Here is a 23279-nt window from a genome sequence, read left to right on the forward strand (position 1 = left end):
CTGCAGTAGAATTTGATGGTCAATTGTGTCAAACGCCGCACTAAGATCTAATAAAACAAGTACAGAGACGAGTCCTTTGTCTGAAGCAATCAGAAGGTCATTTGTAATTTTAACTAGTGCTGTCTCAGTGCTATGATGCACTCTAAATCCTGACTGAAATTCCTCAGATAAATTATTATCATGGAGAAAATCACACAGCTGGTCTGCGACTACTTTCTCAAGGATCTTTGACATAAAGGGAAGATTAGATATTGGTCTATAGTTGGCTAACACCTCTGGATCCAGGGTGGGCTATATAGGCTACCGTGGAAAAAGCCAGGGTTTATTCACATGCTGAAAGTTTTGAACCCCAGGTATGTGCTACCAGGCCACATTTCTTTTTTTTTTAATTTAACTAGGAGAGGAAAAAAAGGATTTAAATCGTGAATCGGATTTTTTGTGAAAAAATCGGAGATTTTTTTTTTTTTTTTAGGCCATATCGCCCACCCCTAACAACCATGTTGGATTTTAAATGCTGCTGAAGTACGAGACACTTTGTGCCGTTGCGGTATGAATGTGAACATGACGGCAGCTCAGTCAAAACTTAACCGCTAAAATAACATCTGAAATAAATGAACTGCCTCTGAAATGTGGGGCACATTGAACCTTGCAGATTATCTGACAGAAGTGAGAGCACTTCACTTCAAAGTTAATAAAACACCATGTAAATTCTAATTAAATTTCAGCTGAAATGAGAGGCATGTTGCTCCATGCAGTATGAATGTAAACCTGCATATTATCTGACAAGATGTTGTAGTTGATCCAGGCGGTGCACAGGTTGGTCTGCCTGGTCTTTCAGTCTTGGGTAACTGCTCTGCCGACCAGTAGCTGGTGCTTGGCCACCCTGGTATTACCACCAATTCCTTTCTGGGCCTTGCTTATGTATTAGGCCATGTGCCTATTCATCTTAGCTGCTATGATGCCTGACAGGGGCTTCCATGTTGGGACCGTGGGACCGTGCCCTTCTGGGGATCCTTCATGATCAGGACTGTCCGTCTTTGGGTCATCCACTCTGGATGGGTCCCATCCATCAGCAGCTGGTTCATTTATGCTGCCAGGTGTTCATGGAGTGCAGTTAGTGTCTTTAGCCAGTAGGTGTGGATCATGTCAGAGCCCGGTGCTGTCCAGGTCTTTGTACCTGACACTCTTTCTTGGATGTCTGCCGTTGTCATGGTAACTGGCCCTTGTTCTGGGAGATTGCTGTGGTCTGCTCTTAGTTCCACTAGCCACTTAGCACCAGTGTTATGTGATGCCTCCTTCCCCCATATGCTTTTTCAGTGTTGTTCCGTTTCAGCCCTGGGTGTGGATCTAATCTTGTGTTGTTACCTTGCCACTGAGAGTACACTTTGGATGGTTCGGTGGAGAACATCCTGTTTATTCTTCGGACTTCCTCTTCTCTTGTGTATCTCTTTAGGCAGTTAGCCAGAGCTGTGAACCTTTGCTTGGCATTCTCCAGTGCCTCAGGTATAGACAATTTGTTGTACTTCCAAGGGATCCCTTTCTTCCTCTTCACGGAAAGAGTTGACTAACCTCTTTCTGTGTTGCCTCAATCTTGGCCTCCAGCCTCCTTCTCCATGGAGGGTAACACTCTTTGCAGCTCATGGTGTTCATCTTGTAGCCAAGCATCTCTAGGATCACTGTCGCTGTGGTGTATATCAGCTGATTGGTCTCAGTTATGGTTTTAGTGGGGATAGTTTGTAGTACTGCATTGACATCATCTAGCAGACTTTCAGACTGTACTTTGTCACTTAGCCTTGGTAGTTGGCTTCAGGGGTGCCGGGTTTCCATCTTATTGATGATTTTCAATCTCAGGTCATTTGCCCTTGTTGTAAGTGAATCTGTGTCAGAAGAGCTTGGGGGCTGGTACCCAATCTCAGAGTGTGGGGGTTATGATGACATCCCCACTTTGACATGTCGTCCTGTCTCTTCCTTGCCGTAGCATGTTTGTTGTACCTCATCAATCTCTAGTTGCAATAGCAGTTGCTGTCTGTGGATGTTGGAACACTGGGCTAGGAATTCTTTCTACGTCAGCCTAGATGTTTTGGAGCATCCATGTCTCCAACATCCTCTGCATGTAGCCCCTCTCACAGGGGTTATTTGTACAGCAGCATTCCAACAGTTCCATATTCTTTGTTCAAGACCATCTATGTCTTGTTCCAGTAGCCCAATTCTCATCAGGTTATGGACCTTGCCTAAGGGTCCAAACTGGATATGTGTTACCTGCTCTGACTAGGAATCAAGCATAGACAGACAGACAGACAGACAGACAGATAGTTTAAAAAAGTGTCTGGAATAGTTTCAGAAACTCTAAGAAATATCTTACCTGATATCTCAAGAATGCCTTGAGGGGATGTCTTGAAATTTGGCACAAATGTTAACTTTGACTCAGCAATGAACTCATTGAAATTTTTTGGTTGCATTTTAAAGGTCAGTGTGACCTCACAAAATGTTTTTTGTCATAACTGAGAATTCCTACAAGAACAAGAATTCCTACGTACCCAGACTTGACTTGACTTGACTTGTCTTGTCTTGTCTTGTCTTGTCTTGTCTTGTCTTGTCTTGTCAGCCTCAGATTGGCTTTGAACAAATTGTTTTCTAAATGAACGTCAGCTAAATTCTTGGCACAAGGTTTTGTTTTAGGAAAAATAACACATCCAGGGAAGCCACTGGATACGCTTTTATTTTTACTCTATAGATCTGACTGAAATAGTTTTTGTTGCAGTATCCTCTCACAGATGTTGTTTTCTGATATTTGGGGATCAAATGTACTTTTTAGTGTGTGCAGTCTATTTTTGTCTTTTTTTTTTCTATCGATAGTCTGACTTTGTGATAAGGACAGAGGGATGTTGTATGCTGTAAAGCCCTGTGAGGCAAATTATGATTTGTGATATAGGGCTTTATAAATAAAATTGATTGATTTATTGATTGAATAATGAGGATAGCATTTTGTTTTTAAAATAAATTTACAGGTTTCATCATTTTGATGGTCTTTCAAACATAGAAACAGTCACCATATGAGGAATCGATTTTCAATAACTCAAAAGATTCAAACCAGTGTTTTTTTTTTTTTTAATTTATTTATTGTCAGAACTTATAATATTCACATTTAATAAATGCATATGCAGCACATGGTTGCCGACACTTGTGGTGAAAAGTGCCCATAAACACAAAGCATTTGATGGGTTTAATTTAAAAAATATATCACCTGTTTTCATTCTGTTCTTTTCATTGAGATTTATGATGTCAAGAGTTTAAATTTTCTTAAAGACAAAACTTTTACATGTTATTCGGATTTTGGTTAAATTCAGTCCATACAGTACAGGATTGAAGAGCGGCTGGCATGTGAGCCAGTATAATGATAAAAACATGCGCAACATATCAGGTAAATGTTTCATATCAAATCTGCTTGACACTATTTCAAAGAGAGCCCCGAAAGAGAAGTTGAGTAGAGAGGCGAGGTGAGGTGTGCAGGTGCTGACGGCTTTCTGTCTCGTCTGTTTTGAATCAAACAAACAGAATTTAAGGATCGTTATATACGAGTAAAAAATTAAAGATATAAAAAAAACAGTTGCAATTAGGAAAGCCATCCCATAGACGTTATTGACTGTTGTGTCAGAGCAGGCCAGTTTGACAACAGAGTAGTTGTCACAGTACACTTTGTTAATGATGTTCCCACACAGCTGCAGAGAGGCACTCAATGATATCAAGACAATGACTGCAAGAAAAGGGTATAACCATGTTAGAGCGATGAGTATGACGGTCCTGTTGTGGGTCATATGCATGTTATATTGTAGAGGACAACAGATAGCAAGATATCTGTCATAAGACATGACGGCTAAATTACAGATCTCCACATTTCCGTATGTATTCAAAATGAAAACCTGTACAAAACAAGCTGAAGCAGAGACAGTGTGAATGTCAGAGAGGATCTGAAGCAGCAGGAATGGAAACAACCCTGTACTACCATACAGTTCATTTACAAACAGGCTGCACAGAAACATGTACATAGGTTCATGTAAGCTTCTGTTCACACAGATAACCACAATCAGCAGGAGGTTGGAGCAAAGAATCAAAATATATAGAGACATTATGATCACGAAAACAAAGTATTTCAGAAGCCCGAGTTCAAAGTAGGCACCAAAAGTGAAATATGAAACCTGTGACGAGTTGATCATGACCGTCCAACAAGTCAAGTTTGCATTGGATTTACGATTCACAGTCTTATGTCGTGTGGAGGAGATCTGCAGACATCAAGCTGGTTTAAAATTCTTAAAACATACAGAGACATGACAGTCATGAATGATACGTACTCTAGAAGCCCGGAGTCAAAGTAGGGTGAGAGTGTGAAATATGAAAACTTTGTAGAGTTCATCACAATCACTTTCTGTTGGTTCACAGAATAATTACAGTTTGCAAACCATTTGTATCAACTGTTTGACTTCCTGTTATAGAATTTTATACAAGGTTAAATTTGTAATTTAACTGTGAACAGCATTAACAGAAAAACAGTGTTCACTCTATCAGTACAGAAATTAGTTGTCATAAACACAAGTATTGTGAAGCTGCCATTGTCTCATTGAAAATCAACATAAAGCTCAGGTAAGAAATGACAGAGGTGACGTGTGAACTCATCTGCTGCTCTGCTGTGGTGAGACCGAGTCCCTCCTAACTGAGCTGAAAGTTCTGCTGCTGTTTCTTTTCAAACTGTTGACGACAGGAGACGCCCACAGCAGCAGGCTGACATCATCTTTACAGAGCACCCTGATTAAAAAATCTCATAGACAAACATCTCACAAATTAAACCTTATTTTAAAGTTTAGAAGCTGCTAAAGGTGACAAAGAGTTGGTTCTGCTGAAAAAGAATCTGAGAGCTTTTCTGAGTTGGTCAGTTTTGATGAAACAGACGTTCCCCGGAGCTCTGACGTTTACGTAGAAAAGATAAAGTAGCTAAGCAGAGCCGAGATAATCTGTTTCAGGACACCAGGCAAAAATGGGCTGCTGAGCATCCCCACAGCATGGAGCAAAGGTGCTCTGACATGTTCTCCCTGTGTCAGCGTGGGTTTCCTCCAGGTGCTCCCACATGTTCTCCCTGTGTCAGCGTGGGTTTCCTCCAGGTGCTCTGACATGTTCTCCCCCCTGTGTCAGTGTGGGTTTCCTCCAGGTGCTCTGACATGTTCTCCCCCCTGTGTCAGTGTGGGTTTCCTCCAGGTGCTCTGACATGTTCTCCCTGTGTCAGCGTGGGTTTCCTCCAGGTGCTCTGACATGTTCTCCCCCCTGTGTCAGTGTGGGTTTCCTCCAGGTGCTCCGACATGTTCTCCCCGTGTCAGCGTGGGTTTCCTCCAGGTGCTCCGACATGTTCTCCCCGTGTCAGCGTGGGTTTCCTCTAGGTGCTCCGACATGTTCTCCCCGTGTCAGCGTGGGTTTCCTCCAGGTGCTCCGATATCTTCTCCCTGTGTCAGCGTGGGTTTCCTCCAGGTGTTCCGATATGTTCTCCCCGTGTCAGTGTGGGTTTCCTCCAGGTGCTCTGACATGTTCTCCCTGTGTCAGCGTGGGTTTCCTCCAGGTGCTCCGATATCTTCTCCCCGTGTCAGTGTGGGTTTTCTCCAGGTGCTCAGACATGTTCTCCCCGTGTCAGCGTGGGTTTCCTCCAGGTGTTCCGATATGTTCTCCCCGTGTCAGCGTGGGTTTCCTCCAGGTGCTCTGACATGTTCTCCCCGTGTCAGCGTGGGTTTCCTCCAGGTGCTCTGACATGTTCTCCCCGTGTCAGAGTGGGTTTCCTCCAGGTGCTCTGACATGTTCTCCCTGTGTCAGTGTGGGTTTCCTCCAGGTGCTCTGACATGTTCTCCCCGTGTCAGTGTGGGTTTCCTCCAGGTGCTCCGACATGTTCTCCCTGTGTCAGCGTGGGTTTCCTCCAGGTGCTCCGACATGTTCTCCCTGTGTCAGCGTGGGTTTCCTCCAGGTGCTCTGACATGTTCTCCCCGTGTCAGCGTGGGTTTCCTCCAGGTGCTCCGACATGTTCTCCCTGTGTCAGTGTGGGTTTCCTCCAGGTGCTCTGACATGTTCTCCCCGTGTCAGTGTGGGTTTCCTCCAGGTGCTCTGACATGTTCTCCCCGTTTCAGCGTGGGTTTCCTCCAGGTGCTCTGACATGTTCTCCCCCCTGTGTCAGTGTGGGTTTCCTCCAGGTGCTCTGACATGTTCTCCCTGTGTCAGCGTGGGTTTCCTCCAGGTGCTCCGACATGTTCTCCCCGTGTCAGCGTGGGTTTCCTCTAGGTGCTCCGACATGTTCTCCCCGTGTCAGCGTGGGTTTCCTCCAGGTGCTCCGATATCTTCTCCCTGTGTCAGCGTGGGTTTCCTCCAGGTGTTCCGATATGTTCTCCCCGTGTCAGTGTGGGTTTCCTCCAGGTGCTCTGACATGTTCTCCCTGTGTCAGCGTGGGTTTCCTCCAGGTGCTCCGATATCTTCTCCCCGTGTCAGTGTGGGTTTTCTCCAGGTGCTCAGACATGTTCTCCCCGTGTCAGCGTGGGTTTCCTCCAGGTGTTCCGATATGTTCTCCCCGTGTCAGCGTGGGTTTCCTCCAGGTGCTCTGACATGTTCTCCCCGTGTCAGCGTGGGTTTCCTCCAGGTGCTCTGACATGTTCTCCCCGTGTCAGAGTGGGTTTCCTCCAGGTGCTCTGACATGTTCTCCCTGTGTCAGTGTGGGTTTCCTCCAGGTGCTCTGACATGTTCTCCCCGTGTCAGTGTGGGTTTCCTCCAGGTGCTCCGACATGTTCTCCCTGTGTCAGCGTGGGTTTCCTCCAGGTGCTCCGACATGTTCTCCCTGTGTCAGCGTGGGTTTCCTCCAGGTGCTCTGACATGTTCTCCCCGTGTCAGCGTGGGTTTCCTCCAGGTGCTCCGACATGTTCTCCCTGTGTCAGTGTGGGTTTCCTCCAGGTGCTCTGACATGTTCTCCCCGTGTCAGTGTGGGTTTCCTCCAGGTGCTCTGACATGTTCTCCCCGTTTCAGCGTGGGTTTCCTCCAGGTGCTCTGACATGTTCTCCCCCCTGTGTCAGTGTGGGTTTCCTCCAGGTGCTCTGACATGTTCTCCCTGTGTCAGCGTGGGTTTCCTCCAGGTGCTCTGACATGTTCTCCCTGTGTCAGCGTGGGTTTCCTCCAGGTGCTCCGACATGTTCTCCCCCCCGTGTCAGCGTGGGTTTCCTCCAGGTGCTCTGACATGTTCTCCCTGTGTCAGCGTGGGTTTCCTCCAGGTGCTCCGATATCTTCTCCCTGTGTCATCGTGGGTTTTCTCCAGGTGCTCCGACATGTTCTCCCCGTGTCAGCGTGGGTTTTCTCCAGGTGCTCCAACATGTTCTCCCCGTGTCAGAGTGGGTTTACTCCAGGTGCTCCAGCTTCCTCCCACAGAACCCTGCCTCTCACCCAGTGTCAGTTGGGACAGGCTTCAGCCCCCCCACAACCCCCAACGGGGTTAGCGGTTATGGAAAATGAATGAATGAACTATAATAATATATTCACTCACGGTGCAAAATGTTAGTCACCACAACATTAACTGCAGCCCACTAGAACTAGTGTGAAATACAGAAACATCAATCAGTGTGTAATGGGTAACGTCCGTGATTTACAACACATTTAAACACAGTTTGTTCAGCTTATGGCCTTGAACACAAGGCATGCTGGGAAACTCCGCCCAATTAGCTCCAACATGCCACAATCTGATAAGTGCACAATAATAGTGGTGTTTATTTATGCATTTTAGTCACAAGAATTGTTGACTTAACATGTTGACAAACGTGTTTGAAGTGAAGGTAATTTTGATAATGCGGGACATTTGTGAAGACTTTACATTAAACTGTAACATGGATGGATCGGGGTTTATGGTGTAGAAGTGGGCTGATGGGATTTATAATTCATCATGAATACCTTTACTCACCTATAATCAACTGTAGTGAGGACTCGTAGAACATTATAATAGTTCATGCAGTATTATAAGATATCATTCTGTGTGTTCAGTAAAGACAAGTAAATACTGAGGCATTTGTAGTAACGCATGCTTCATCATAATGTTTCATTGTTGGCGTGAAGTAAAGTGTAATGCATTTTCATGTATTTAAAACAATCTATGCTGCATCAGAAATGACTAACACTTACCATACACAAGAATACTGACTGAAGTCTGACACCTAGAGACAGTGTGTCATAACCAGCTCCATACTGAATCTGCAGCCACAGATTTTCTGCAGAATTTAGGAATCTAGATGCTGCTTGTAAAACTCAGAAAGTTGTCACTGTCTCCTGCACCTCCTTGTGCACATGTGTGACGATTGTGCGTTGTATGCAGTGAGCATTAAAATCAGAGTTAGTGGTGTAGAGAGAAGAAATGTCACAAATCAGATTTACTGTTAATAAATTGTTAATGTTTGTTCTCTGCTCCAGTTTTAACGGCAATGTGTTCCACACTTTGTTGACTGACTTGTCCAACAAATGTTTGCATTTTTTCTTGAAGTATTCAGGATTAAATGAAATTTCTGACTCAAAGTTTCTCCTAAAATCTGCTCAGTAGTTTGTTTATCCTGCTTGAGGTCATCAGCAGATTCTCTTTGGGCCTGGTCATAAACATCTTGAAAGCAGTAAAATTTACTGTGAATGGTCTCGTGTTGATTTCATAGAAAGTGTTACCAGATTTTTGCTGATTTTAATTTCCTGCCTTGTGTGGAAAAAAGCTGCTCTTTTAATAAATGTGAAACACTATTTCATCTTTTGTGAAGATGCACCTTTTATACACACTCAACAAATTACAAACTTAAACATTTATCACTCAAAAATTCAAACCTTCATAGCGTTTGTTCACATATTTATTTTAAATCTTATATTTATTACATTTACTACCCACATTACAAACACAGGCTTTTGTCAGAGCATCAGTCTTTCCACATTGTTTTCATGTCATCGTAGCTGAGGGAATAAACTACATGGCTTTCAACATGAGTATTTTACATTTTACCAAAGACAAGACTTTTACATACGATGCGGATTTTGGTCAGATTCAGTCCATACATTAAAGGGTTGAAGAGCGGCTGGCAAGTGAGAAAATACAAAGATAAAAAAATACGTACTATAATTGGTGTATGGCTCATATCAAACCTGCTCTGCACCACTTCAAAAATACAACCAAAGGAGAAGTTGAGCAGAGACAACAGGTGAGGTGTGCAGGTGCTGGCGGCTTTCTGTCTCGTCTGTTTAGAACCAGAAAAACAAACTTTAAGAATCTTTATGTACGTGTAAAATATCACTGTTGGAAGAACAGCTATTATAGTGAAAGTGTAAATGAGTCCATAGATGTTATTGACGGTCGTGTCAGAGCAGGTCAGTTTCACAACAGAGTAGTTGTCACAGAACAGTCTGTCAATTAAGTTGCCACACAGCTGTAAGGAGGAGTTTAGGGAAATCATGACAACAATTGCAAGAAGAGGGAATAACCACGTTACAGCAATAAGAAAGGTGATCTTATTAGCCGTCATCCGTGTGTTATACTGCAGAGGACAGCAGATAGCAAGATATCTGTCATAAGACATGACGGCTAAGTTATAAAATTGTACATTTGCATATGTGTACAGACAGAAAATCTGCAGGTAACAGAATGAAGCAGAGACAGTGTGAATGTCAGAGAGGATCTGAAGCAGCAGCAATGGAAACAACCCTGTACTACCATACAGTTCATTTACAAACAGGCTGCACAGAAACATGTACATAGGTTCATGTAAGCTTCTGTTCACACAGATAACAACAATCAGCAGGAGGTTGGAGCAAAGAATCAAAATATATAGAGACATTATGATCACGAAAACAAAGTATTTCAGAAGCCCGAGTTCAAAGTAGGCACCAAAAGTGAAATATGAAACCTGTGACGAGTTGATCATGACCGTCCAACAAGTCAAGTTTGCATTGGATTTACGATTCACAGTCTTATGTCGTGTGGAGGAGATCTGCAGACATCAAGCTGGTTTAAAATTCTTAAAACATACAGAGACATGACAGTCATGAATGATACGTACTCTAGAAGCCCGGAGTCAAAGTAGGGTGAGAGTGTGAAATATGAAAACTTTGTAGAGTTCATCACAATCACTTTCTGCTGGTTCACAGAATAATTACAGTTTGCACAGTATGCAAACCATTTGTATCAACTGTTTGACTTCCTGTTATAGAATTTTATACAAGGTTAAATGTGTAATTTAACTGTGAACAGCATTAACAGAAAAACAGTGTTCACTCTATCAGTACAGAAATTAGTTGTCATAAACACAAGTATTGTGAAGCTGCCATTGTCTCATTGAAAATCAACATAAAGCTCAGGTAAGAAATGACAGAGGTGACGTGTGAATTCATCTGCTGCTCTGCTGTGGTGAGACCGAGTCCCTCCTAACTGAGCTGAAAGTTCTGCTGCTGTTTCTTTTCAAACTGTTGACGACAGGAGACGCCCACAGCAGCAGGCTGACATCATCTTTACAGAGCACCCTGATTAAAAAATCTCATAGACAAACATCTCACAAATTAAACCTTATTTTAAAGTTTAGAAGCTGCTAAAGGTGACAAAGAGTTGGTTCTGCTGAAAAAGAATCTGAGAACTTTTCTGAGTTGGTCAGTTGTGATGAAACAGACGTTCCCCGGAGCTCTGACGTTTACGTAGAAAAGATAAAGTAGCTAAGCAGAGCCGAGATAATCTGTTTCAGGACACCAGGCAAAAATGGGCTGCTGAGCATCCCCACAGCATTTCAAACCCATTCTCAATCCAAAGTGGTCACATATTACTGCTTTGCAGTCGCCTTTCACTGCCTTTGCTGTTTACGCTCCGGGACTCTGCAACCAACACCGAGATGTCAACAAAACCAAATGGTTAGGTTTAGAAAAAAAAACATCATGGTTTGGCTCGACATTGAAAGCGAACATCAGCCTCCTGAGTGAAAGCCTGGGGTTTGTTGGGCCCATACACCTCCCCTCCCAGCCTCCCTTTCAAGCTCCATATATTTTGCTGTTACCAGCAACATTTCTTACGTAAATTGCTGTATCATACCACCACGACAGGTGCTGTCCCAAGCCAGTCTCACTCTGCAGTCATCGAAAACCGGCATCAGACACCAACGATGAAAGCTGTCCTTTCACCTCGGCATGGTTGACGGCCAGTCGCTGTCATTGTTTAATGGCGGCCAGCGGCGTCAGGAGGAAACACAGCGGGACAACAACGAAAGTTAAGGTGGGGGAAGTCTGATTAGTTTGGGTTGGGACGGGTGGTGGATGGGTCCAACAACCACCGACTTTCACCCAGGAGGCCTGTGTTCACTTCCTGTAAGATTGTAAAGCCAAACCCTGTTCTTTTTTACTAAACCCAACCACACGTGTGTGTGTTGGCTAAACGTAACCACGTGTGTGTGTGTTGGCTAAACGTAACCACGTGTGTGTGTGTTGGCTAAACGTAACCACGTGTGTGTGTTGGCTAAACGTAACCACGTGTGTGTGTTGGCTAAACGTAACCACGTGTATGTGTCTCAAAACGTAACCACGTGTATGTGTCGGTAAATGTAACCACGTGTGTGTTTTGGCTAAACGTAACCACGTGTGTGTGTCAGTAAATGTAACCACGTGTGTGTCGGTAAATGTAACCACGTGTGTGCCTGTTGGCTAAACGTAACCACGTGTATGTGTCGGTAAATGTGACCACGTGTGTGTGTTGGCTAAACGTAACCACGTGTATGTGTCGGTAAATGTAACCACGTGTGTGTGTTGGCTAAACGTAACCACGTGTATGTGTTGAAGGAAAAAAACATCAGTCGGTGGTGTTGTGCCAACATAGTGCTTTTATTTTGAAAGAGACTGTATGCAAACTGTACATTTCCTGTGAAAACAGAAGTGTATTTTGAAAACAGACAATGCATGTAACAGGCTGAAGTTGACACGGCGTCCCAGAACGTCAACAACCAACACACCCAGGGTACCTTGGACGTCATATGTGGACGTGGAAAGTCCATGACCAAACGTGGACAGGTGACGGGTTTAGGAAAACAGAACAGGGTTTGGCTTTACAGTCTTACAGGAAGTGATCACTGTGCTGCCCTCCTCGGACTTCTGCCACCTTAACTTTTGTTGTCCCGCCACATTCTCCCCTGACGCCATTATAGTTCAATGGCTATGTATCATGCCGCCATGTAAGGATGGCTTTTTCATTGGTGTCTGACATTGGAAGTCACTGACCAAGCGCTGGTATTCAACAATGTCACAATGGAGTGTAGAAAGTTTTTTTTTTTTTTCAGACAATGAGTTTTTAAGGAGATGTACTTTACCTTTTGACATGTTTCGATTGTCACTGCAGTCTTCTTCAGAAGCGTCATCTGACGTGCGTCATGACGTGTCTTTATTAGCTGGTAGTATCCCGGAGGTGTGACCAGTTTGCAAACTTTGTGTCTGCCTGGCACGAACTTGTCTGGTGTCTTCTACCATTTAGAGGACTTTATGTGTCTTCCTGGATCAGGCCACATGTAGAGAGCTGGGCTGTAGCTCCTGCGGGGAGCTGAGTTGAGAAAAAGCAGGGAAAGGTCTCAGCAGGTCCTCCAGCACCTACGACTCTCCTCTGAGGAGGTTCCAGGAGAAAAAGAGCAGAAAGATTCTTCTTATTGTCAGCTTGATGACATCACAGAGTCCCATCCCTCAGTGACCAATGGTGAGAGACAGGCCAAGTTGTGATATTCAATCATTCATTTTCCATAACCACTTAGGCATTGGAGGAGAGCTGAAGTCTATCCCAGGCGGGGTTCACCCTGGACAGGTCACCAGACTATCACAGGACTGACACATAGAGACAGACAACCATTCACACTCACATTCACACCTACGGACAATTTAGAGTCACCAATTAACCTGCATGTATTTGGACTGTGGGAGGAAGCTGGAGCACCTGGAGGAAACCCACGCTGACACAGGGAGAACATGTCAGAGCACCTGGAGGAAACCCACGCTGACACAGGGAGAACATGTCAGAGCACCTGGAGGAAACCCACGCTGACACAGGGAGAACATGCAAACTCCCCCACCCTAAGGTTCAAACCATTAACCCTCTTGCTGTGAGGCGACAATGCTAACCACTGCACTGCTGTGTTGCCAAGTTTTCACATATAGTGAGTGAAAAAACCGAGGACTCTTGGAAAATGAGTTCATTTGGCTGTCCTTTTTTGAGGATCAAAGGAGGCTACAGTTGCCCTTTGGAGTGGGCTGAACTTACAGGACATGTCTTACATGTCCAGTTTAGACATGCACAAATAACCAAATCATCTGTGAAGTCTGGTGGTTTTTGTGGATGGAAACAATGTGGCTGTTCTTCTTCTGTTAGACTTTAGTGCATCATTTGTTACTGTTGTCCAAACTATTTCAATAGACAGACTTAAAAAATGGGTCCGTCTCTCTGACAGTGTGTTAGCTTGGTTTAAGTTGTATTTAACTGACAGCCTGGGTGCTCATGTATCAGAGACTTATAGTATTAAATGTGGTGTTCCTCAAGGAAGCATTTTTGACCCAATTTTGTTTTCATTGTATCTGCTTCCCCTTGCTCTCTCTATATTTTTAAAAGTAAATTAAAGATCTATCTTTTTAATCTTTCTTTTTTAATGTGGAGTAACATTACAGTCTTGACTTTTAAGTTTAACCATTGTTTTTTTGTTTTGTGTTTTTACCTTATTTTATCTCTCCTGTTTATTTTTATTCTGTTTCATTTATTTACCTTCTCTTTATTCTATGGACTTTTAATAATCTTTTTTGTTACTTAGTTCTTTTCTGTTTAGTTTGCGTTTGTTTTTTAAATAATTTTATTGTGTTATTGTTGTAATTTTCTAGTCTTTCAAAACTTTATGTTCAGTTTTTTGTGGTATCCTTTAAATTGTGTCTGTGTCATTCCAGTTTTGCCATGTGAAGCCCTTTGGGCTGCATGTTAGTATGAAAGGTGCTGTGTAAAGAGAGTTTAGTTGAGTGGTCCCAACAAATGCCAACATGTTCTTCTGCAGCTGGGCTGGAAACAATCACCATTTGAATAATTGTAGTGATTCTCAGTGAATCAAAAGATTCAAACCAATGTTTTAGGTTTTTTTTTTATTTAGAACTTGTATTAATTACAATTAATAATGCATAGACAGAACATGCTTGTTGAGAGCTGTCGGTGAAATTGCACTCAGGGAATATACACACAAAGCATCTGATGGATTTGAAACAGACAGATGTTTAGATTATATTTTGGAGAATTATACCTGAGTACAGAGATCAAAGAAGTGGCCTCCTTTTTCTCTGAGTGAGAAAAAAGTCTGTGGTTATTTGTGCTTACAGGAGATCACAGAGGTCTAACAGGATTGGTTACTGCTGACATTATGTCACTGACCTTTCCCAAAACAGCACAAACAACAAGCTTCAACTCATTTCATGTGAAATACAGTGGTTTCAGCATTATGCCTCCATCATGTAACATGGCTCACTGTGGAATAATATTTGCATAAGGCCCAGACACTGGTCCTGATTCATAGTTTAAAACATGAGGTTGAGGTTTGAGCTCTTGCTGACAGAGCAACGCTATCAGTAATGCTACCATTAATGATTTATGCTGATTTAGTTCCACAATTGTTTTAATATATCAATTTCCATTCTGTTCTTTTCATAGTACAGAATTTGAGATTTATGATGTCAGGAGCCTAAATTTTCCCAAACATGAGATTTTTAAATATGATGCGAATTTTGGTTAAATTCAGTCCGTACAGTACAGGGTTGAAGAGCGGCTGGCATGTGAGCCAGTATAATGATAAAAACATGCGCAACATATCAGGTAAATGTTTCATATCAAATCTGCTTGACACTATTTCAAAGAAAGCCCCGAAAGAGAAGTTGAGCAGAGAGGCGAGGTGAGGTGTGCAGGTGCTGACGGCTTTCTGTCTCGTCTGTTTAGAACCAGAGAAACAAACTTTAAGGATCCTGATATAAGAATAAAATATTAAAATTACAACACAAATTGTTGCAGTTGTGTAAATCATCCCATAGACGTTATTGACTGTTGTGTCAGAGCAGGCCAGTTTGACAACAGAGTAGTTGTCACAGTACACTTTGTTAATGATGTTCCCACACAGCTGCAGAGAGGCACTCAATGATATCAAGACAATGACTGCAAGAAAAGGGTATAACCATGTTAGAGCGATGAGTATGACGGTCCTGTTGTGGGTCATATGCATGTTATATTGTAGAGGACAACAGATAGCAAGATATCTGTCATAAGACATGACGGCTAAATTACAGATCTCCACATTTGCATATGTGTACACACAGAAAATCTGCAGGAAACAAGCTGAAGCAGAGACAGTGTGAATGTCAGAGAGGATCTGAAGCAGCAGCAATGGAAACAACCCTGTACTACCATACAGTTCATTTACAAACAGGCTGCACAGAAACATGTACATAGGTTCATGTAAGCTTCTGTTCACACAGATAACCACAATCAGCAGGAGGTTGGAGCAAAGAATCAAAACATACAGAGACATGACAGTCATGAATGATACGTACTCTAGAAGCCCGGAGTCAAAGTAGGGTGAGAGTGTGAAATATGAAAACTTTGTAGAGTTCATCACAATCACTTTCTGTTGGTTCACAGAATAATTACAGTTTGCAAACCATTTGTATCAACTGTTTGACTTCCTGTTATAGAATTTTATACAAGGTTAAATTTGTAATTTAACTGTGAACAGCATTAACAGAAAAACAGTGTTCACTCTATCAGTACAGAAATTAGTTGTCATAAACACAAGTATTGTGAAGCTGCCATTGTCTCATTGAAAATCAACATAAAGCTCAGGTAAGAAATGACAGAGGTGACGTGTGAATTCATCTGCTGCTCTGCTGTGGTGAGACCGAGTCCCTCCTAACTGAGCTGAAAGTTCTGCTGCTGTTTCTTTTCAAACTGTTGACGACAGGAGACGCCCACAGCAGCAGGCTGACATCATCTTTACAGAGCACCCTGATTAAAAAATCTCATAGACAAACATCTCACAAATTAAACCTTATTTTAAAGTTTAGAAGCTGCTAAAGGTGACAAAGAGTTGGTTCTGCTGAAAAAGAATCTGAGAGCTTTTCTGAGTTGGTCAGTTTTGATGAAACAGACGTTCCCCGGAGCTCTGACGTTTACGTAGAAAAGATAAAGTAGCTAAGCAGAGCCGAGATAATCTGTTTCAGGACACCAGGCAAAAATGGGCTGCTGAGCATCCCCACAGCATGGAGCAAAGGTGCTCTGACATGTTCTCCCTGTGTCAGCGTGGGTTTCCTCCAGGTGCTCTGACATGTTCTCCCTGTGTCAGCGTGGGTTTCCTCCAGGTGCTCCGACATGTTCTCCCTGTGTCAGCGTGGGTTTTCTCCAGGTGCTCAGACATGTTGTCCCCGTGTCAGCGTGGGTTTCCTCCAGGTGCTCTGACATGTTCTCCCCGTGTCAGCGTGGGTTTTCTCCAGGTGCTCAGACATGTTCTCCCCGTGTCAGCGTGGGTTTCCTCCAGGTGCTCCGACATGTTCTCCCCGTGTCAGCGTGGGTTTTCTCCAGGTGCTCCGACATGTTCTCCCTGTGTCAGCGTGGGTTTTCTCCAGGTGCTCAGACATGTTGTCCCCATGTCAGCGTGGGTTTCCTCCAGGTGCTCTGACATGTTCTCCCCGTGTCAGCGTGGGTTTTCTCCAGGTGCTCAGACATGTTCTCCCTGTGTCAGCGTGGGTTTCCTCCAGGTGCTCCGACATGTTCTCCCCGTGTCAGCGTGGGTTTTCTCCAGGTGCTCCGACATGTTCTCCCTGTGTCAGCGTGGGTTTCCTCCAGGTGCTCAGACATGTTGTCCCCGTGTCAGCGTGGGTTTCCTCCAGGTGCTCCGACATGTTCTCCCCGTGTCAGCGTGGGTTTTCTCCAGGTGCTCAGACATGTTCTCCCTGTGTCAGTGTGGGTTTCCTCCAGGTGCTCCGACATGTTCTCCCCGTGTCAGCGTGGGTTTTCTCCAGGTGCTCCGATATGTTCTCCCCGTGTCAGCGTGGGTTTCCTCCAGGTGCTCTGACATGTTCTCCCTGTGTCAGCGTGGGTTTCCTCCAGGTGCTCCGACATGTTCTCCCCGTGTCAGCGTGGGTTTTCTCCAGGTGCTCCGACATGTTCTCCCCGTGTCAGCGTGGGTTTCCTCCAGGTGCTCCGACATGTTCTCCCCGTGTCAGCGTGGGTTTCCTCCAGGTGCTCTGACATGTTCTCCCCGTGTCAGCGTGGGTTTCCTCCAGGTGCTCTGACATGTTCTCCCTGTGTCAGCGTGGGTTTCCTCCAGGTGCTCCGACATGTTCTCCCCGTGTCAGCGTGGGTTTTCTCCAGGTGCTCCGACATGTTCTCCCCGTGTCAGCGTGGGTTTCCTCCAGGTGCTCCGACATGTTCTCCCCGTGTCAGCGTGGGTTTCCTCCAGGTGCTCTGACATGTTCTCCCCGTGTCAGCGTGGGTTTCCTCCAGGTGCTCTGACATGTTCTCCCCGTGTCAGGGTGGGTTTCCTCCAGGTGCTCTGACATGTTCTCCCCGTGTCAGCGTGGGTTTCCTCCAGGTGCTCTGACATGTTCTCCCCGTGTCAGGGTGGGTTTCTACCAGGTGCTCTGACATGTTCTCCCTGTGTCAGCGTGGGTTTCCTCCAGGTGCTCCGACATGTTCTCCCTGTGTCAGCGTGGGTTTCCTCCAGGTGCTCTGATATGTTCTCCCCGTGTCAGCGTGGGTTTCCTCCAGGTGCTCTGACATGTTCTCCCCGTGTCAGCGTGGGTTTCCTCCAGGTGCTCTGATATGTTCTCCCCGTTTCAGCATGGGTTTCCTCCAGGTGCTCTGACATGTTCTCCCCGTGTCAGCGTGGGTTTCCTCCAGGTGCTCTGACATGTTCTCCCCGTTTCAGCGTGGGTTTCCTCCAGGTGCTCCGACATGTTCTCCCCGTGTCAGCGTGGGTTTTCTCCAGGTGCTCAGACATGTTCTCCCTCTGTCAGCGTGGGTTTTCTCCAGGTGCTCCCACATGTTCTCCCCGTGTCAGAGTGGGTTTCCTCCAGGTGCTCTGACATGTTCTCCCTGTGTCAGCGTGGGTTTCCTCCAGGTGCTCTGACATGTTCTCCCTGTGTCAGCGTGGGTTTCCTCCAGGTGCTCTGACATGTTCTCCCTGTGTCAGCGTGGGTTTCCTCCAGGTGCTCAGACATGTTCTCCCCGTGTCAGCGTGGGTTTCCTCCAGGTGCTCCGACATGTTCTCCCCGTGTCAGCGTGGGTTTCCTCCAGGTGCTCCGACATGTTCTCCCCGTGTCAGCGTGGGTTTTCTCCAGGTGCTCCGACATGTTCTCCCCGTGTCAGCGTGGGTTTCCTCCAGGTGCTCCGACATGTTCTCCCCATGTCAGCGTGGGTTTCCTCCAGGTGCTCGGACATGTTCTCCCCGTGTCAGCGTGGGTTTCCTCCAGGTGCTCTGACATGTTCTCCCCGTGTCAGAGTGGGTTTCCTCCAGGTGCTCTGACATGTTCTCCCCATGTCAGAGTGGGTTTCCTCCAGGTGCTCCGACATGTTCTCCCCGTGTCAGTGTGGGTTTCCTCCAGGTGCTCCGACATGTTCTCCCCGTGTCAGCGTGGGTTTCCTCCAGGTGCTCCGACATGTTCTCCCCGTGTCAGCGTGGGTTTCCTCCAGGTGCTCTGACATGTTCTCCCTGTGTCAGCGTGGGTTTCCTCCAGGTGCTCCGACATGTTCTCCCCGTGTCAGCGTGGGTTTCCTCCAGGTGCTCTGACATGTTCTCCCTGTGTCAGTGTGGGTTTCCTCCAGGTGCTCTGACATGTTCTCCCCGTGTCAGCGTGGGTTTCTACCAGGTGCTCTGACATGTTCTCCCTGTGTCAGCGTGGGTTTCCTCCAGGTGCTCTGACATGTTCTCCCCGTTTCAGCGTGGGTTTCCTCCAGGTGCTCCAGCTTCCTCCCACAGAACCCTGCCTCTCACCCAGTGTCAGTTGGGACAGGCTCCAGCCCCCCCACATCCCCCAACGGGGTTAGCGGTTATGGAAAATGAATGAATGAACTATAATAATATATTCACTCACAGTGCAAAATGTTAGTCACCACAACATTAACTGCAGCCCACTAGAACTAGTGTGAAATACAGAAACATCAATCAGTGTGTAATGGGTAACGTCCGTGATTTACAACACATTTAAACACAGTTTGTTCAGCTTATGGCCTTGAACACAAGGCATGCTGGGAAACTCCGCCCAATTAGCTCCAACATGCCACAATCTGATAAGTGCACAATAATAGTGGTGTTTATTTATGCATTTTAGTCACAAGAATTGTTGACTTAACATGTTGACAAACGTGTTTGAAGTGAAGGTAATTTTGATAATGCGGGACATTTGTGAAGACTTTACATTAAACTGTAACATGGATGGATCGGGGTTTATGGTGTAGAAGTGGGCTGATGGGATTTATAATTCATCATGAATACCTTTACTCACCTATAATCAACTGTAGTGAGGACTCGTAGAACATTATAATAGTTCATGCAGTATTATAAGATATCATTCTGTGTGTTCAGTAAAGACAAGTAAATACTGAGGCATTTGTAGTAACGCATGCTTCATCATAATGTTTCATTGTTGGCGTGAAGTAAAGTGTAATGCATTTTCATGTATTTAAAACAATCTATGCTGCATCAGAAATGACTAACACTTACCATACACAAGAATACTGACTGAAGTCTGACACCTAGAGACAGTGTGTCATAACCAGCTCCATACTGAATCTGCAGCCACAGATTTTCTGCAGAATTTAGGAATCTAGATGCTGCTTGTAAAACTCAGAAAGTTGTCACTGTCTCCTGCACCTCCTTGTGCACATGTGTGACGATTGTGCGTTGTATGCAGTGAGCATTAAAATCAGAGTTAGTGGTGTAGAGAGAAGAAATGTCACAAATCAGATTTACTGTTAATAAATTGTTAATGTTTGTTCTCTGCTCCAGTTTTAACGGCAATGTGTTCCACACTTTGTTGACTGACTTGTCCAACAAATGTTTGCATTTTTTCTTGAAGTATTCAGGATTAAATGAAATTTCTGACTCAAAGTTTCTCCTAAAATCTGCTCAGTAGTTTGTTTATCCTGCTTGAGGTCATCAGCAGATTCTCTTTGGGCCTGGTCATAAACATCTTGAAAGCAGTAAAATTTACTGTGAATGGTCTCGTGTTGATTTCATAGAAAGTGTTACCAGATTTTTGCTGATTTTAATTTCCTGCCTTGTGTGGAAAAAAGCTGCTCTTTTAATAAATGTGAAACACTATTGCATCTTTTGTGAAGATGCACCTTTTATACACACTCAACAAATTACAAACTTAAACATTTATCACTCAAAAATTCAAACCTTCATAGCGTTTGTTCACATATTTATTTTAAATCTTATATTTATTACATTTACTACCCACATTACAAACACAGGCTTTTGTCAGAGCATCAGTCTTTCCACATTGTTTTCATGTCATCGTAGCTGAGGGAATAAACTACACGGCTTTCAACATGAGTATTTTACATTTTACCAAAGACAAGACTTTTACATACGATGCGGATTTTGGTCAGATTCAGTCCATACATTAAAGGGTTGAAGAGCGGCTGGCAAGTGAGAAAATACAAAGATAAAAAAATACGTACTATAATTGGTGTATGGCTCATATCAAACCTGCTCTGCACCACTTCAAAAAAACAACCAAAGGAGAAGTTGAGCAGAGACAACAGGTGAGGTGTGCAGGTGCTGGCGGCTTTCTGTCTCGTCTGTTTAGAACCAGAAAAACAAACTTTAAGAATCTTTATGTACGTGTAAAATATCACTGTTGCAAGACCAGCTAATATCGTGAAAGTGTAAATGAGTCCATAGATGTTATTGACGGTCGTGTCAGAGCAGGTCAGTTTCACAACAGAGTAGTTGTCACAGAACAGTCTGTCAATTAAGTTGCCACACAGCTGTAAGGAGGCGTTTAGGGAAATCATGACAACAATGGCAAGAAGAGGGAATAACCACGTTACAGCAATAAGAAAGGTGATCTTATTAGCCGTCATCCGTGTGTTATACTGCAGAGGACAACAGATGGCCAGATATCTGTCATAAGACATGACGGCTAAGTTATAAAATTGTACATTTGCATATGTGTACAGACAGAAAATCTGCAGGTAACAGAATGAAGCAGAGACAGTGTGAATGTCAGAGAGGATCTGAAGCAGCAGCAATGGAAACAACCCTGTACTACCATACAGTTCATTTACAAACAGGCTGCACAGAAACATGTACATAGGTTCATGTAAGCTTCTGTTCACACAGATAACAACAATCAGCAGGAGGTTGGAGCAAAGAATCAACATGTATAGAGACATTATGATCACGAAAACAAAGTATTTCAGAAGCCCGAGTTCAATGTAGGCACCAAAAGTGAAATATGAAACCTGTGACGAGTTGATCATGACCGTCCAACAATGCAAGTTTGCACAGGATGAAGGATTCACAGTCTTATGTCTTGTAGAGGAGATCTGCAGACATCAAGCTGGTTTAAAATTCTGGACTCACTGCATCAACACACACACACACACACACACACACACACACACCATTTCCCTTATTCAAAGTCAGTAAAAATTCCGGGTTACAAATTGCAGAGGAGTTCCTGACACAACGTGAGTCAGTCCTGCTGTGACTGAGACCAAACTCTGCCTCTCCTTCTTTTAACATCTTCAAGTCAGATTACATCAGCAGTCGGACCTCATCCCCAGTGGACTCACCGAACTGACGACACAGCAGCGACTCTACAGAAAGATTCAACATTATTTCATTTGTCCCTGCAGGGACATTTGTCTTGGACAAAAATCATCGGCTGTTTATTTAAACAGAAAAGCTGCAATATGATTCAGTTCACAAAAAGTGATAACCACAGACACCGTCATCCAAAATATGACCCAGCAACCTGTTTTTACAAGCAGTTCGCAGCCCTACTTACTTATTTCTTGTTTTTGTTAAGTGGAGAGATCTACAGTAGGTTTAAATCTGAAAACTCTGAGGAGTTCATCACACACTGACCTCCTCATCACAGAACCAACTGCCACGCAATGGACCTGGAGCCTCGGGCCCCTGAAGGACAGTCTTGTACTAAAAGAAATCAGAAATATATTTTAATGCTAAAATATCTGGTTGTGTTGAGGTTCATCACATTTTAGCAAAGAATGGAATTTCAACTCTCTCAGCTACATCTGCTTTTTAACTGAAGACATTGTTAGAGTGATGATTCGTGATCCAGTGGGAAAACAACTCAACCATCAGTGACCTGAATGTTAGATTGGAAAAAAACATACAGGAAGAATACACAGTGATAAAAGAGAAAGCTTATGTTGCTGCCTAAAGGCCAGAGTGTTCTAAAAGCTATTTCTTGAAACGGTTTCGTACAAAGTGTTGTCCAACCATGTCTACAGAAAGTGTCTATAGCCGGTCAGTCTGACCACACTCAAGGCTGAGGTGCAGTTATACCAAAATAGCGGTGTGCATGGATGAAGCAGCCATTTTGAGTTAAGGTGTTAAATGTTACTTTAAATGTTACAGTCTTTGAACACTCACTCACACACACTTGTCATCTGAAATTGTCGTACACATAAAAATAAACACACCCTCACACTGCGTCAGTCGTGTTTAGACACTGACTTAGAAACCTTCACCCATCATTTAAGCTTTTTGAACAGGTTTGATTTTCAGTGTTTTGTAGCATTTAGAGAGTCGATTGACCAAGAAGCGGTGAAGAAAATGTGGCGGTGGGACACATCCACAACGAGAAAGGAACAAGTTGCATGCCACCCTTTCATACCTCTGATAGCAGGTCAGTTAGCAATATTCTAGGGGATGATGATGGCGAGGAAGAGGACGGCACACTGGGAACACTTTCCCCTCCATCCATGACAGTTATTAAATCACTGCTCTTTACAGATGATGTGGTTCTGTTGGCTTCATCACACTGTGACCTCCAGCATGACCTGGGGCAGTTTGCAGCCGAGTGTGACGCAGTCCAGATGAGATTCAGCACCTCTAAATCTGAGGTCATGTTTCTCTGCCAGAACACTGTGGATCGTTCCCTCTGGGTTGGGAGAGAGTTACTGCCCCGGGGGAAGGAGTTCAAGTATCTATCTTGTTCATGAGTGAGGTTAAAATGGAGTAATG

The 23279-nt window shown here is 44.3% G+C and overlaps 4 protein-coding genes and 1 pseudogene across 4 annotated transcripts; all 5 read right to left on the minus strand.

The window, feature by feature from the left end:
- Positions 1-953: 953 nt before the first annotated feature.
- LOC144462692 (uncharacterized) lies at positions 954-2113 on the minus strand (annotated as a pseudogene).
- A 733-nt stretch (positions 2114-2846) lies between these two features.
- LOC117259355 (olfactory receptor 4B13-like) lies at positions 2847-4214 on the minus strand. The gene is made up of 2 exons (XM_033630637.2): positions 3314-4214; positions 2847-2902 (listed from the first exon to the last, which is right to left on the minus strand). The coding sequence occupies exons 1-2, from the start codon at positions 4212-4214 to the stop codon at positions 2847-2849; spliced, it is 957 nt and encodes a 318-aa protein (XP_033486528.2).
- A 4809-nt stretch (positions 4215-9023) lies between these two features.
- LOC144462880 (olfactory receptor 6E1-like) lies at positions 9024-9950 on the minus strand. The gene has a single exon (XM_078167532.1). The coding sequence runs from the start codon at positions 9948-9950 to the stop codon at positions 9024-9026; it is 927 nt and encodes a 308-aa protein (XP_078023658.1).
- A 4800-nt stretch (positions 9951-14750) lies between these two features.
- On the minus strand, positions 14751-15683 carry LOC117259354 (olfactory receptor 52E4-like). Its single transcript, XM_033630636.2, has one exon. It carries the CDS (start codon positions 15669-15671, stop codon positions 14751-14753), a length of 921 nt encoding a protein of 306 aa, XP_033486527.2. The 5' UTR covers positions 15672-15683.
- Positions 15684-20519: 4836 nt separating this feature from the next.
- Positions 20520-21743, minus strand: LOC117259351 (olfactory receptor 6E1-like). The gene has a single exon (XM_033630632.2). It carries the CDS (start codon positions 21542-21544, stop codon positions 20618-20620), a length of 927 nt encoding a protein of 308 aa, XP_033486523.2. The 5' UTR covers positions 21545-21743; the 3' UTR covers positions 20520-20617.
- Between the last annotated feature and the right edge of the window lie 1536 nt (positions 21744-23279).

The sequence above is a fragment of the Epinephelus lanceolatus genome, chromosome 4, assembly GCF_041903045.1.
Source record: "Epinephelus lanceolatus isolate andai-2023 chromosome 4, ASM4190304v1, whole genome shotgun sequence".
NCBI lineage: Eukaryota > Metazoa > Chordata > Actinopteri > Perciformes > Serranidae > Epinephelus > Epinephelus lanceolatus.

Coding starts and splice junctions, on each gene's coding strand:
- LOC117259354 (XM_033630636.2), bottom strand. CDS start 15,671: ATGAACTCTACAAAGTTTTCATATTTCACACTCTCACCCTACTTTGAC.
- LOC117259355 (XM_033630637.2), bottom strand. CDS start 4,214: ATGATCAACTCGTCACAGGTTTCATATTTCACTTTTGGTGCCTACTTT. Junction 2,903..3,313: donor AATCCGAATAACATGTAAAA/GTTTTGTCTTTA, acceptor TTTGCCTCACAG/GGCTTTACAGCATACAACAT.
- LOC117259351 (XM_033630632.2), bottom strand. CDS start 21,544: ATGATCAACTCGTCACAGGTTTCATATTTCACTTTTGGTGCCTACATT.
- LOC144462880 (XM_078167532.1), bottom strand. CDS start 9,950: ATGATCAACTCGTCACAGGTTTCATATTTCACTTTTGGTGCCTACTTT.